At 41.8% G+C, this 12,088-nt stretch overlaps 1 protein-coding gene across 2 annotated transcripts in view; it reads right to left on the bottom strand.

The window, feature by feature from the left end:
- Positions 1–210: 210 nt before the first annotated feature.
- Positions 211–12,088, bottom strand: part of LOC5509592 (TATA-binding protein-associated factor 172) — a 47,340-nt gene continuing 35,462 nt past the window's right edge. Inside the window, exons 30-44 of one of the 2 annotated variants that reach the window (XM_048719451.1) lie at positions 10,400–10,460; positions 9,732–9,808; positions 9,352–9,503; positions 8,766–8,843; positions 8,417–8,480; positions 8,232–8,297; positions 7,506–7,647; positions 6,852–6,982; positions 6,191–6,316; positions 5,841–5,989; positions 4,256–4,399; positions 3,581–3,658; positions 2,992–3,121; positions 2,412–2,503; positions 211–1,367 (exon numbers count right to left, since the gene is read on the bottom strand). In XM_048719451.1, coding sequence (XP_048575408.1) covers positions 1,106–1,367; positions 2,412–2,503; positions 2,992–3,121; positions 3,581–3,658; positions 4,256–4,399; positions 5,841–5,989; positions 6,191–6,316; positions 6,852–6,982; positions 7,506–7,647; positions 8,232–8,297; positions 8,417–8,480; positions 8,766–8,843; positions 9,352–9,503; positions 9,732–9,808; positions 10,400–10,460 — 1,752 coding nt within the window. In that variant the 3' untranslated portion in view covers positions 211–1,105. Of the gene's footprint in view, positions 1,368–2,411; positions 2,504–2,991; positions 3,122–3,182; positions 3,286–3,580; positions 3,659–4,255; positions 4,400–5,840; positions 5,990–6,190; positions 6,317–6,851; positions 6,983–7,505; positions 7,648–8,231; positions 8,298–8,416; positions 8,481–8,765; positions 8,844–9,351; positions 9,504–9,731; positions 9,809–10,399; positions 10,461–12,088 lie in introns of those variants that run through there. The other variant, XM_048719452.1, reaches the window with a different exon arrangement.

Below are 12,088 nucleotides of genomic sequence, written 5' to 3'. Positions count from 1 at the left end.
GCTGTAAGTGGAAAGCACTCCCCCGTCAACTCAGTTATTAGTCAAGTAGACGTGATTTCCGCCAATCTAGTATTCTTTCAAGCAGATCCAATGATCCACCACAAACCCGATAATCAGTCAATTAGACTAAGCGCTCTCCCGCCAACCTAGCAATCAGTTAAGTACAACTAGCACCCCCCCCCCCCCCCCCGTCAGCCAAGCAGACAAGAGTACATTGTAGTTCTCATATTTAATATCCAAACAACATATAAATATATACTACCTTTTTCAATATTTGTAAGCACCGTGCAAACAGTACTATTTTTTTTTAACTAAACGCCGCTTTGGCTTTTCTTCGGTGTAAAAACCATTTCCAGAGGACACCTTTGTATTCAGCTCTCTTTTTGTTTTAGTATAGCTGTTTGACAGAAATACTTCAATCCAGCGACTCGATTAAGTTTTCCAAGTTGCATTCTGTAGTATCACTGCGTTTCGCAGGCATTCTTCAGTTCAGTGACTCGATGAAGTTATCCAAGTTGCATTCTGTAGTATCACTGCGTTTCGCAGGCACTCTTCAGTTCAGTGACTGGATGAAGTTATCCAAGTGGTATTCAATACTATCAATGTGTTTCAAAGGCATTCTTCAGTTCAGCGACTCGATGAAGTTATCGAAGTTGTGCTCAATACTATCACTGTGTTTCAAAGGCATTCTTTAGTTTAGCGACTCGATGAAGTTATCGAAGTTGTACTCAATACTATCACTGTGTTTCAAAAACATTCTTTAGTTCAGCGACTCGATGAAGTTATCCAAGTTGTACTCAATACTATCACTGTGTTTCAAAGGCATTCTTTAGTTCAGCGACTCGATGAAGTTATCGAAGTTGTACTCAATACTATCACTGTGTTTCAAAGGCATTCTTTAGTTTAGCGACTCGATGAAGTTATCGAAGTTGTACTCAATACTATCACTGTGTTTCAAAGGCATTCTTTAGTTTAGCGACTCGATGAAGTTATCGAAGTTGTACTCAATACTATCACTGTGTTTCAAAGGCATTCTTTAGTTTAGCGACTCGATAAAGTTATCGAAGTTGTACTCAATACTATCACTGTGTTTCAAAGGCATTCTTTAGTTCAGCGACTCGATGAAGTTATCCAAGTTGTACTCGGTTTCGTATTGTTCCTCGTCCCAAAGCTCGCCCATGCCTTCAATGGCATTTTTGACGGACATCTTTCTCTTGTTGTTGTCCTGTGCTTCGTGCTGTTCTTCCCTCTTCCCCTCCTTGTCCACGGTGAACAAGTCAAATAGCTGACCCGTGTCCATGGTACTCAGGCTTGAGTTATCCTGAGAGATCACCGTGTTTGCGATAGTCAGCTTAAACTTCTGCAACCTGAGGACAAGTTCAGATTTTAGCTTCCCCGAATTTGGGTGGCCCGCATCAATCCAAAAGGATTGTTGTCCAAAAAAAGCATCAGTCCTGCCATGCGATCATTATTAGCGCGATCTCTCTAATGCCTAGTGCACATTAGCGACATATCGACATAACGACATGGGCGCGCGCACTCTTATCTTCGACATAACGGCATGGACATAATGACATAAGAGAAAAACATGTTTTTTTCTTTTATGTCATTATGTCCATGTCGTTATGTAGGGCTAAACATAGTGCGCGCGCCCATGTCGTTATGTTGTTATGTTGCTAGTGTGCACTAGCCATAATTCTTTCAAATAATGAAAGAAATACAAAAAACTAAAATAATTTGAAAATAGAATTAGTGCACACTAACAACATAACAACATAACGAAATGGGCGCGCGCACTATGTTTGCCCGACATAACGACATGGACATAATGACATAAAAGAAAAAACATGTTTTTCTCTTATGTCATTATGTCCATGTCGTTATGTCGAAGATAAGAGTGCGCGCGCCCATGTCGTTATGTCGATATGTCGCTAGTGTGCACTAGGCATAACAAAATAACAATATCTGTCCAACGGATTATCGTTATATTTTTAAGTGTGATCCTTGAAAACCGATTTATCTGTTACAGCATATTTTAGAGCGGTCTCACTTTTTGTTTTTGTACTTATGCTAAACTTCGACCAGTTGGGTGATTTTTTTTAACAGTCCTCCCATTATACAGCCATTTTAAATACTCCGTGACTCTCGTCAACAAATTACCACAGCTAAATAGATTTCTGGCTTCCATCATTCAAATTAACAGAATGACATTTGGTCTTTTGATTGGTCAGCGCCTTACAGAGAGGTGGAATAAAGCCATTTCAGTGCTGGCCAATGAAAAAATAATGTCAATTATTTTGAATGATGGAAGCCAGAAGGCGTTTTAGCAGTTGGAAATCGTCGGTAAGTGTTCGCAGTACATTGAAAAGTGCAGTTTGAAGTTTATTAGTTTGCCGATCGACTCGGCTTACCCCATGATTTTCTCCTCGAGCGTTCCCTTGGTAACGAGCCGATACACGTTAACGACCTTCTTCTGGCCGATCCTATGGGCGCGGTCCATGGCCTGGAGAGATAAAAATATACAGAAATATTATACTTACGTGTTTTTTTTTCACAGGAGATTGCGAATCCCTCGTCTTTTTGTGTGCGTACGTTAAGCCGGAGTTCTTCTTGGACAGTCTACGGTCGATTGACAAAACGTTGTCGTCAACCAGCTTCGCGACAAGCCCGCATGTAAGCATGGGTAAACCACTGAAGCGCTTAGCTGCAAATGTTAGCCGCCGCTTCTAAGTCTGAAGTTACGGCTAATATATGCAGCTAGGCGCTTACATGGGGATTGACGCGTAGTCGCTAAGCCGGTTAACGACAACGTTTTGTCAGTTGACTGTCTTCACTGACAGGTTACACGTGAAGCGCAGAGGAGTATGGGCACGAGTGAGTTTCATAACTCGTCTGCGTGTCAGCACTTCATGTAGGTCATTACATCATGTAGGGTGAGGGTTAAGGTTAGTGCCGGTTCTTACAGGGTTCTTACATGAAGTACTAACTCACCTGCAGATCTTTCATTGGGTTCCAGTCGTGCTCCACGAATATCACGGTGTCCGCCCCAGTCAGATTCAACCCCAGTCCTCCAACGTGAGTGGTGAGGAGAAGAACGTCAATAGACGGGTCGTTATTAAACCTGATATAACAAACATACCGATAGACGGGTCGTTATTAAACCTGATATAACAAACAAACCGATAGACGGGTCGTTATTAAACCTGATATAACAAACATATCGATAGACGGGTCGTTATTAAACCTGATATAACAAACATATCGATAGACGGGTCGTTATTAAACCTGATATAACAAACACACCGATAGACGGATCACTATTAAACCTAATCTAACAAACATATCGATCAATGGGTCGTTATTAAACCTGAAATAACAAACATATCGATACTCGGATCACTATTAAACCTAATATAACAAACATATCAATGAATGGGTCATCAATAAACGTGATATAACAAACATACCGATAGACGGATCACTATTAAACCTAATATAACAAACATATCAATGAATGGATCATCATTAAACGTGATATAACAAAACTATCGATAGTGATCGAATCTCCGCTCATCGTTACCTGTGAACGATGGAGTGGCGTGAGCCCGCTGGCGTGCTTCCATCCAATCGTAGATACGTCACACTAGGCATATTGGTTCTGTAGAGAATATCAAGCAGAAGTCAGCAAGATATGCCATAAAACACTCCTACACATGCAAAGGTAATACTAAGCAAAGTAAATGGCAACTTCCGATGACAAAAAGATAGAAGTTAAAAAGCCCCTTTCAGGCACACGTCTGTTATTGTTTTCACCCAATATGGGAGGAAAAATATGGTAAGAAATATCGAAGTAGCAACCTAAAAATAAAATTTCAAGCCATATTCAATCGAAAATCAATCGATGGTATTGCAAGAGCTTCTGTGCATCAGCCTTCATGGATCCTTTCTCACACTTGGTACTTTTCTGCTATGCTAGGACGATAAAATACGGCTGACAAAGACACTTTAAGAGTCCCAAAATCTTCCATGTCTCACTTGGCTATATCCGTAATGTCTAGCCTAGCCTTAATGCTTCAATTCAATCTTGCAAGAATGAATTGCGTTGTCGTTCTTTACATCAAAGCCAATAATGATTAACATTTTTGCGAGGTATAACGATGTGGATGTACACATATAGCTGAATTTAAAAAAGACAAATGTCTGAAGTAAAGGGGTTGGGGGAAGGACGGATGACGTCAAGTGCGCTCTTGCTTACTTGAATAGGTCATTTTCTACGATGTCAAGCATACTCTTTAGCTGACAGAAGAGCAAAACACGGTGCTGAGAAACAACAGGCTCTGACGCCAGGTCACTGGTAGACGACGTGCTCACCCCGATACCGCAATCTAGCAACAGCTGCCTGGAAAAAATAAGCAATGATACCATCAGATCCAGAACAAAACAGGCGAAAACTGACATGAAAATACAATCAATGGGACCATTAGATCTAGAGCAAAACAGGCAAAAGAGCAGCCTGGAAAATAAAAACAATAAAACCAGCACAGCTAGAACAAAACAGGCGTAACCTTACTGGAAAATACAACCAATTGTACCAGCAGGGCAAAAACAAAAGAAGCGAAAGCTGCGTGGAAAATATAAACAATAGTACCACAGAACCAGAACAAAACAGGCGAAACCTTACTGGAAAATACAACCAATTGTACCAGCAGGGCAAGAACAAAAGAAGCGAAAGCTGCGTGGAAAATACAAACAATAGTACCAGCAGAATCAGAACAAAACATGCGAGAGCTGCCTGGAAAAAATAAACAATAGTACCACAGAACCAGAACAAACATGCGAAAGCTGACTGGAAAATATAAACAATAGTACCACAGAACCAGAACAAACATGCGAAAGCTGCCTGGGAAATACAAACAATAGTACCAGCAGAACCAAAACAAGACAGGCGGAATCTGCCTTGAAAATACAAACAATTAGCACGATCAAAGCGACAACTCAGATATGCTGATATCGATGTTCTTCCCCACCCCCTTTTCGCATTCTAGAACTCATTTGAGAGCTACAAGTTTGGCACTGGGTGGATGTCCCACAAACCTCCACCCCCACATATTCCATAACTCCTTTGAGGGGCTACATGATTGGCTGCATGGTGGATGTCCCCTCTCCCATATCCTCCTATTCCATAACTTACTGCAAGTTTGGCCACGTGCTGCATATCCCCCCCACTCCACCTCCTCATACCACATAACTCACTTGAGGGCTACAACTTTGGTGGCGTGCTGGATATTCTTCAACCCCTCCCCCCCCCCCATTCACACCCTCATAGCACATAACTCACTTGAGGGCTACAAGTTTGGCCAAGTGCTGGATATCCTTCCACCCCTCTCCCCCCATTCACCCCCTTGTAACCCTCACTTGAGGGATACAAGTTTGGCGGCATGGTGGATGCCCCCTCTAACTCTCAACCCCTCATATTCCAAAACCTACTACAAGTTTGGATATCCTTCCACCCCCCCCCCCCCTTCCCCGGATCCACCCATCATATCCCAGAACTCACTTGCTCACTTGAGGGCTACAAGTTTGGATATCCTTCCACCCCCCCCCCCCCACCCCCCCCTCCCTCCCCGGATCCACCCATCATATCCCAGAACTCACTTGAGGGCTACAAGTTTGGATATCCTTCCACCCCACCCCCCCCCCCCCCCCCCCTCCTTCCCCGGATCCACCCATCATATCCCAGAACTCACTTGAGGGCTACAAGTTTGGCCACGTGCTGGATATCCTTCCACCCCCACCCCCCTCTCCCTCCCCGGATCCACCCATCATATCCCAGAACTCACTTGAGGGCTACAAGTTTGGCGGCGTGATGAATGTCTTTTAGTGATTGCCTGGTTTCCTTCAGCTGCTGCATAATCTTGTCGTGCTCGGGATGTTGGGGCGTTAGGACAAGTAATGGATGGTTACACACTTTGCGAAGGTACTGCAGCGCCTGGCAAACGATGACATACAAATATGAGCATCTAAACAAATATACAGTATACTGAAGGCTATAGTGTACAAAGTTATTACAAAGTTTAACCAATTTGCATGCGAGAATCGTAGATTGACAGGAAATTAATAACAAGGCGTATTCTATCATGCTCTGTTGTGCACTTAAGTATTTCTTTGCCTCTGTGGTTGGCTATTTCACCTGAAATATATGGGCAGATCCTTTTTTGGAAGCCATTTCTTTGTCATCGGCATCTTCAGACAGAGAGAAAGATTCCTCAAGTCCTTTCTTGGCTTGCGATTTGGCGAAATCTTCGTAGAGTTGGACCTATCAAACGACAAATCCTTTTTCAATAAAAATGATGTTTCAATACGAGTAAATTGGATTAAATGGGTAAATTACTTAGATGTGGTGTTATATGATGCCTAGGATATATGAGGCATTTCAAGGTTGATTTAAACGGCACGATTTAGTTGTATGCGACCTGCCTACGACATGTCTTAGCCCAGAATTACACTCGACTTTCGTAATCGAGCATCGTAGTGGAGTCGTAGGCTGATTTACACTTTACACCTCAAGTTGTAGAAGTGTTGCAGGCAAGTTGCATACGACTTAACGGTGCTGTCTGAATCAGCCTTTAGTTGTAGCAGTCTTAGCTCGCAGTGAAATAGTCTTGAGTGATACTGGAGATGGGTTGATTGCTTACAAGTGGTGTTTTGCCTGTTGTGAGCTTAGCCCGATGTAATAGTCTAGAGTGATACTGGAGATAGGTTGATTGCTTACAAGTGGTGTTTTGCATGATGTGAGCTTAGTCCGATGTAATAGTCTTAAGTGATCTTGGAGATTACAAGTCGTGTTTTACCTGTAGTGGGCTTAGCTCGCAGTAATAGTCTTGTATGATCTTGGGCGGGAGGTCTTGAAGCACATCTTCCTTCAGACGTCTCAGCAGGAATGGCAGTACTTGACGATGAAGGGACTCCATCGCTAGAGCGCCTAAATAAGGGTCGGAACAATTCACTTTACTAACACCACATGGAGAGAAAATAGAAACAGGCAAGGAAGTCTATATCAAAAATCGTTAGCCGCAAAGCTAAGGGTTAGCTCTTATTAGGCATATCCCGGCTACGCACTTGTTTATGTTGGTTGTAGGGCGGGTATATATTGGGCATTCAGTGTCTCGTTGAATAGATACACTTATTCCTGAAATAACCGAATTAATTCTTTAGATAGGTATCTCTCGGCTCTAAACGCAGTAGAAACAAAGTAGAATAAAACACAAGTCCCCTTTGGAGTTGTTTCCCCCCCTACTTGGGGGATCAAGGGTCTGCCGCTGCCAAGAGGTCCAAGTGGTCTTCTCTCTGTTCTTAAGACCTCACAATGACCCACACTAAAGCATCTATTTATACCCTTATCAAATCTCCATAAAGATAAGAAGAGTTAAAAAAAAAGGGGTACTCGACATAATTTTGGGCCCCTCTCTACTAACTAATGTTCCGTGTCTTAGGGATTTGCTTACCCGCTTCTTGTTCCTTGGAAGAGGACTTGGCGTCTCTGCTCTGAAGGATTGGCTTGCCATACCTCGCTTGGAACTGCTTCTCCGTACCCAGGAATCCAGGCATTAGGAAGTCGAACAGTGACCACAACTCAAGCACGTTGTTCTAAGAACATATCAAACACATGTCAATATTTTCCTGGAAATGCGTATTGTTATATAATATAAAAGGTATCCAGTAAAAAGAGTGCAACAGTGACCACAACTCAAGCACGTTGTTCTAAGAACATACCAAACAGATGTTATCATTTTCCTGGAAATGCGTATTGTTATATAATATATAAAGGTATCCAGTAAAAAGAGTGCAACAGTGACCACAACTCAAGCACGTTAAGAACATATCAAACAGATGTTATAATTTCCTGGAAATACTTATTGTTATACAAGTATCCAGTAACACAAAGTTGATTAGCGACCACAACTCAAGCACTTTGTTCTAAGATCATATCAAACACGTGTCAATGGATATGTTTTAAAGAAGGCCAATCACGCCGCCATTTTACACTCGCGTTCAATACCGATTCACTAAAAAAAACCATTTCCATCGGCTAATTCAAGCATGTGACTGAGATGCTTTCATTTATTTTATACGGTATTAAACCCCAATCGTGGGCGGTGATTTTGAAGTTGTCAATTGTAAACAATAATAAAGGAGTGGCTGATCAACATTCTTTAATAGGCTGTGTTTACCTGAATGGGCGTGCCACTAAGTATCAGTCGGTGGTTTGCTCGAAGCTGCTTGATTACACGCGCCAGCTGAAAGATTACCAATATTAAGCAAGTGAAAACAATGCTGCTGTTGAAATATATAGAGATAGGGATATGGAGGGAGGCTTTTTTGAGGCTGGAAAGAGAGAAGTGTAGATGACACCTACCTTTGTTTTGCCATTCTTGATAATATGACCTTCGTCTAGGATGCAGTAATTCCAATGTATCGACCTGAAAGAGCACAGATAGGAAGCACGAGTACTTGATATGACAAGTCAAATCCCGAATGATTTCTGAGGCCACAAAGACTGGGCAACAGGATTTAAGAAAAGGGGAAGTTGAAGACGAAGAGATTCGTAGAAGGTGCAGGCAAAAAGACGAGTGTGTGTGTTGCGGGTACATTCAAGGATGCCTAGTAGGAAGAGGAGTGGTCGTTGGAGAAGAAAGATAAGAATCAAAAGGTAGATAAGGCTGTTGTCATGGAGGGAATGTTGCCATATCATTCAATGTACATACTTGAAGAAGTCGCCGTCATTTCTGACGATATCGTACGATGCCACAATCAAATTATGATTCTTCACTTTGTTCCTTAATCTACAAAGAGACAATAGTGAAACAATTACAAACTCGCAAGAGAAAGTAATCTTTTTGTACCACTATTTAGTCTTTTGCGCCAAAATGTGTATTTGCAACAACGGCAGACAACCTTAACCAATGGACGGCAGTGGGATTGTATCGAGAATTCAATAGAAGCAAAAAAATGCGTTTTGTATCGTACATTTCAGCCGTTTTCCTTCAGACTACGAAGTCCAAAAAAAATCTATTGAGGAGCTCTCATAAGGAACTCTTATAACAACGTTGGCTACTTTAGAAATGATGCCCCTAGTTTATTTTCATCTCCCTTATGCCCTGTTTATTTCATTGCAAATCGTTTGGAATTGAACGCTAAGCGAGGATTCTAATAGATTCTTTTATCTCTTTTCGGTTGAGGTTTCCGTCGGCCCTCCAGAAGAAAACTGGTGACAATGCGTGTATGGCAGGTCCCGTGTTCCCGTGTTTATGGGAAGTTTGCACTATCATCTGTATTCGCGTCCAGACTCACCTCTGTCTCTCCATGGGAGGCCCTGTGTAGTGTAGAGGTTTGAGGTACTCCTTGATGACGAACTTCTCCACCTCGTATACCCAGTGGCCCGTCAGGGTCGGCGGACAGATCACCAGGGAGGGGAGAGGCTTACAGTCAGCGTGCCCAGTCTCCTGAAGGGATAGAAAACAATGAGGGTTACACACGAGAAACCTTACCAACTTGCACTACTTAGGGGGAGAGGTAGATTACAAGGGAGGAGAGGGACTTACAGTTTGAGTGTCGCATTTCTTGGAGGGATATACATTTTACTAACTTGTAAACCCTGGGTTGCAGGGGAGTGAGAGGCTTGCATTCGAGTTGTAAGATAGAAGAGGATTTTGAACTTTTCTTTGACATACCTTGTACTTTTGCAGTTTATAGTGGTGATCGCTTGCCATAATACAGATAGACTGCAGCGTTTTACCAAGTCCCATGTCTACACCAAGTTGTCAAGGATGACACAGATTGGTGATAACAGCATCAGCAACATTAACGACAAAAGGACAACAACAGGAGCAGATAAACAATGGCAACAGAAAACAGCAAGTACAGTGGCAAGATAAATGGAGCCAAGAACAACAACAACAATGGCATGAGAAACATAAAAACAACAACATTAAAACATCAAAGCAACAACAACAACAAAAGGAAGAACAGAAAGAAAGGGTCAACAAAAACACAACACTAACAGTAGCGTTATCAGTGTCATATTGAATAACTATTTCCAGAAGAGATTACGGGTGTATTTCAAATCGTTGACACGCTGCGGAGATAATCTAAATGTTCGTCAACCAGCTTTGGAACTTTGTAGTTTACCAAACAAACAAACAAACAAGATCTTGTGCTACGTCTATTCAGGGTCAGTGTCTAAACGAGCAAATGTAGTAATCCGAAACTTCTTCTAATCTCAAAGGGTTTACTATTACTTGCAAGTGAATTGGTCTATGGCTGTTCGCTTGTCAGCAATAACTTTTTCAAAGCCTTTGGCACTAAAGCCCCAGAGTCGGTTAGTGTTTGTAAAGGATACCATCGCACAGAATGCCGTGAAGCTTGTACTTGCTAAGAAATGCCAGCCAGTTAACACCATCCTACAAAACAGTCAACACTTCGTCACTCGCCAGTTTTAGAACAATAGTAACAATAGACCGTTTTCACGATGTTGCGCGCGCATCCAAAATGCCATAGACTGGCGGGCCACAGCTGATTCAAAATGGCGTACAAAGTGGAGTTTACAGACGAAGCTAAAGAAAAAGCTGCCAGAGTGCTTCTTTTGCAAAGTTTTGGCGATAGAGTCAAATTCCCCTTTGTCCCCATAATTTTGGATTAGCTATGGCCGCCAGTCTGTGGCATTCTGGGCACGCGCGTAACATCGTGAAAACGGTGTATAGGCGAAATGCACTAAGAAATCACGTGACTTTTTGAGTGGCAAACACACGCCAAAATAAATACAGAAATGGCTGCGGCCGTCATGATAGCGAGGAAAACATAAAATCTTCCAAAGGAAAATCAGCCATTTGCTATAAAAAAATCTTTCTGGCTGATTTCGTAAGCTTTATTTGTTTTGTTGTTGTTGTGGTTCTGCTGCCATAAGTCGGAGCAAATGCATTTGCCAACCAAAAAGGCATGTGATTTCTTAGTTCAATTAGGATATTCCAGGCACATGGAAATACTCCTTTGAGGCATCTCTAATATGCAACAGAGTCTGGGTATTCCTATGCTCTAGGTACTATGTGTGAAAAAAAGATTGGGTACGATACGTCGCTCTTTTGTTGATTGGGTTCACCAGTTATCCCAATAACAACTAAAAGAGACGAGAACGCAGAAAGGATGCCAACGGCAACGACTTACAAAACATGGCACAACTTGGTGCAAAGAGCGGGAGTTCAAAGAGAAACAAGAAAATGGAGATTGGGGAAAGCCTAAAATAAATAAACAGAAGGAAACAGAAAAGGAGGGGTAAGAACGGAATAGAAAAGGAGGGATAAACAGAAGGGTATATAAAGGAAGGGATAAACAGAACGGAATAGAAAAGAGGGATAAATAGAAGGGTATAGAAAAGGATAAAAAGATCAGAATAGAAAAGGAGGGATAAATAGGAGGATATATAAAGGAAGGGATAAACAGAGCGGAATAGAAAAGGAGGGATAAATAGGAGGGTATATAAAGGAAGGGATAAACAGAACGGAATAGAAAAGGAGGGATAAATAGAAGGGTATATAAAGGAAGCGATAAACAGAACGGAATAGAAAAGGAGTAATGAATAGAAGGGTATATAAGAGAAGGTATAAACAGAACGGAATAGAAAAGGAGGGATAAATAGAAGGGTATATAAAGGAAGGGATAAACAGAACGGAATAGAAAAGGAGGGATAAACAGAAGGGTATAGAAAGGAAAGGATTAACAGAACGGAATAGAAAAGGAGGGATAAACAGAAGGGTATAGAAAGAAACGATTAACAGAACGGAATAGAAAAGGAGGGATAAACAGAAGGGAAAAGTAAAGGAGTGATAAACAGAACGGAATAGAAAAGGAGATATAAACAGAAGTGAATATAAAAGGAGGGATAAGCAGAAGAGAACAGAAGAGGAGGGGGAAAGAAGGAAAAGTAGGAAAGGGAATAAATAGAAGAGAATCGACAAAGGGAGAAACTAAGGGAATGAATGAGCGGGTAAAAGTTTAGGTTCAGAGATGAGAGCTAGATAGCCTTTTTAAATTT

Source organism: Nematostella vectensis, chromosome 12, assembly GCF_932526225.1.
Source record: "Nematostella vectensis chromosome 12, jaNemVect1.1, whole genome shotgun sequence".
NCBI lineage: Eukaryota > Metazoa > Cnidaria > Anthozoa > Actiniaria > Edwardsiidae > Nematostella > Nematostella vectensis.
Note: the sequence above shows the minus strand (reverse complement) of the source record. Positions and strands in the feature narration are given on the sequence as shown.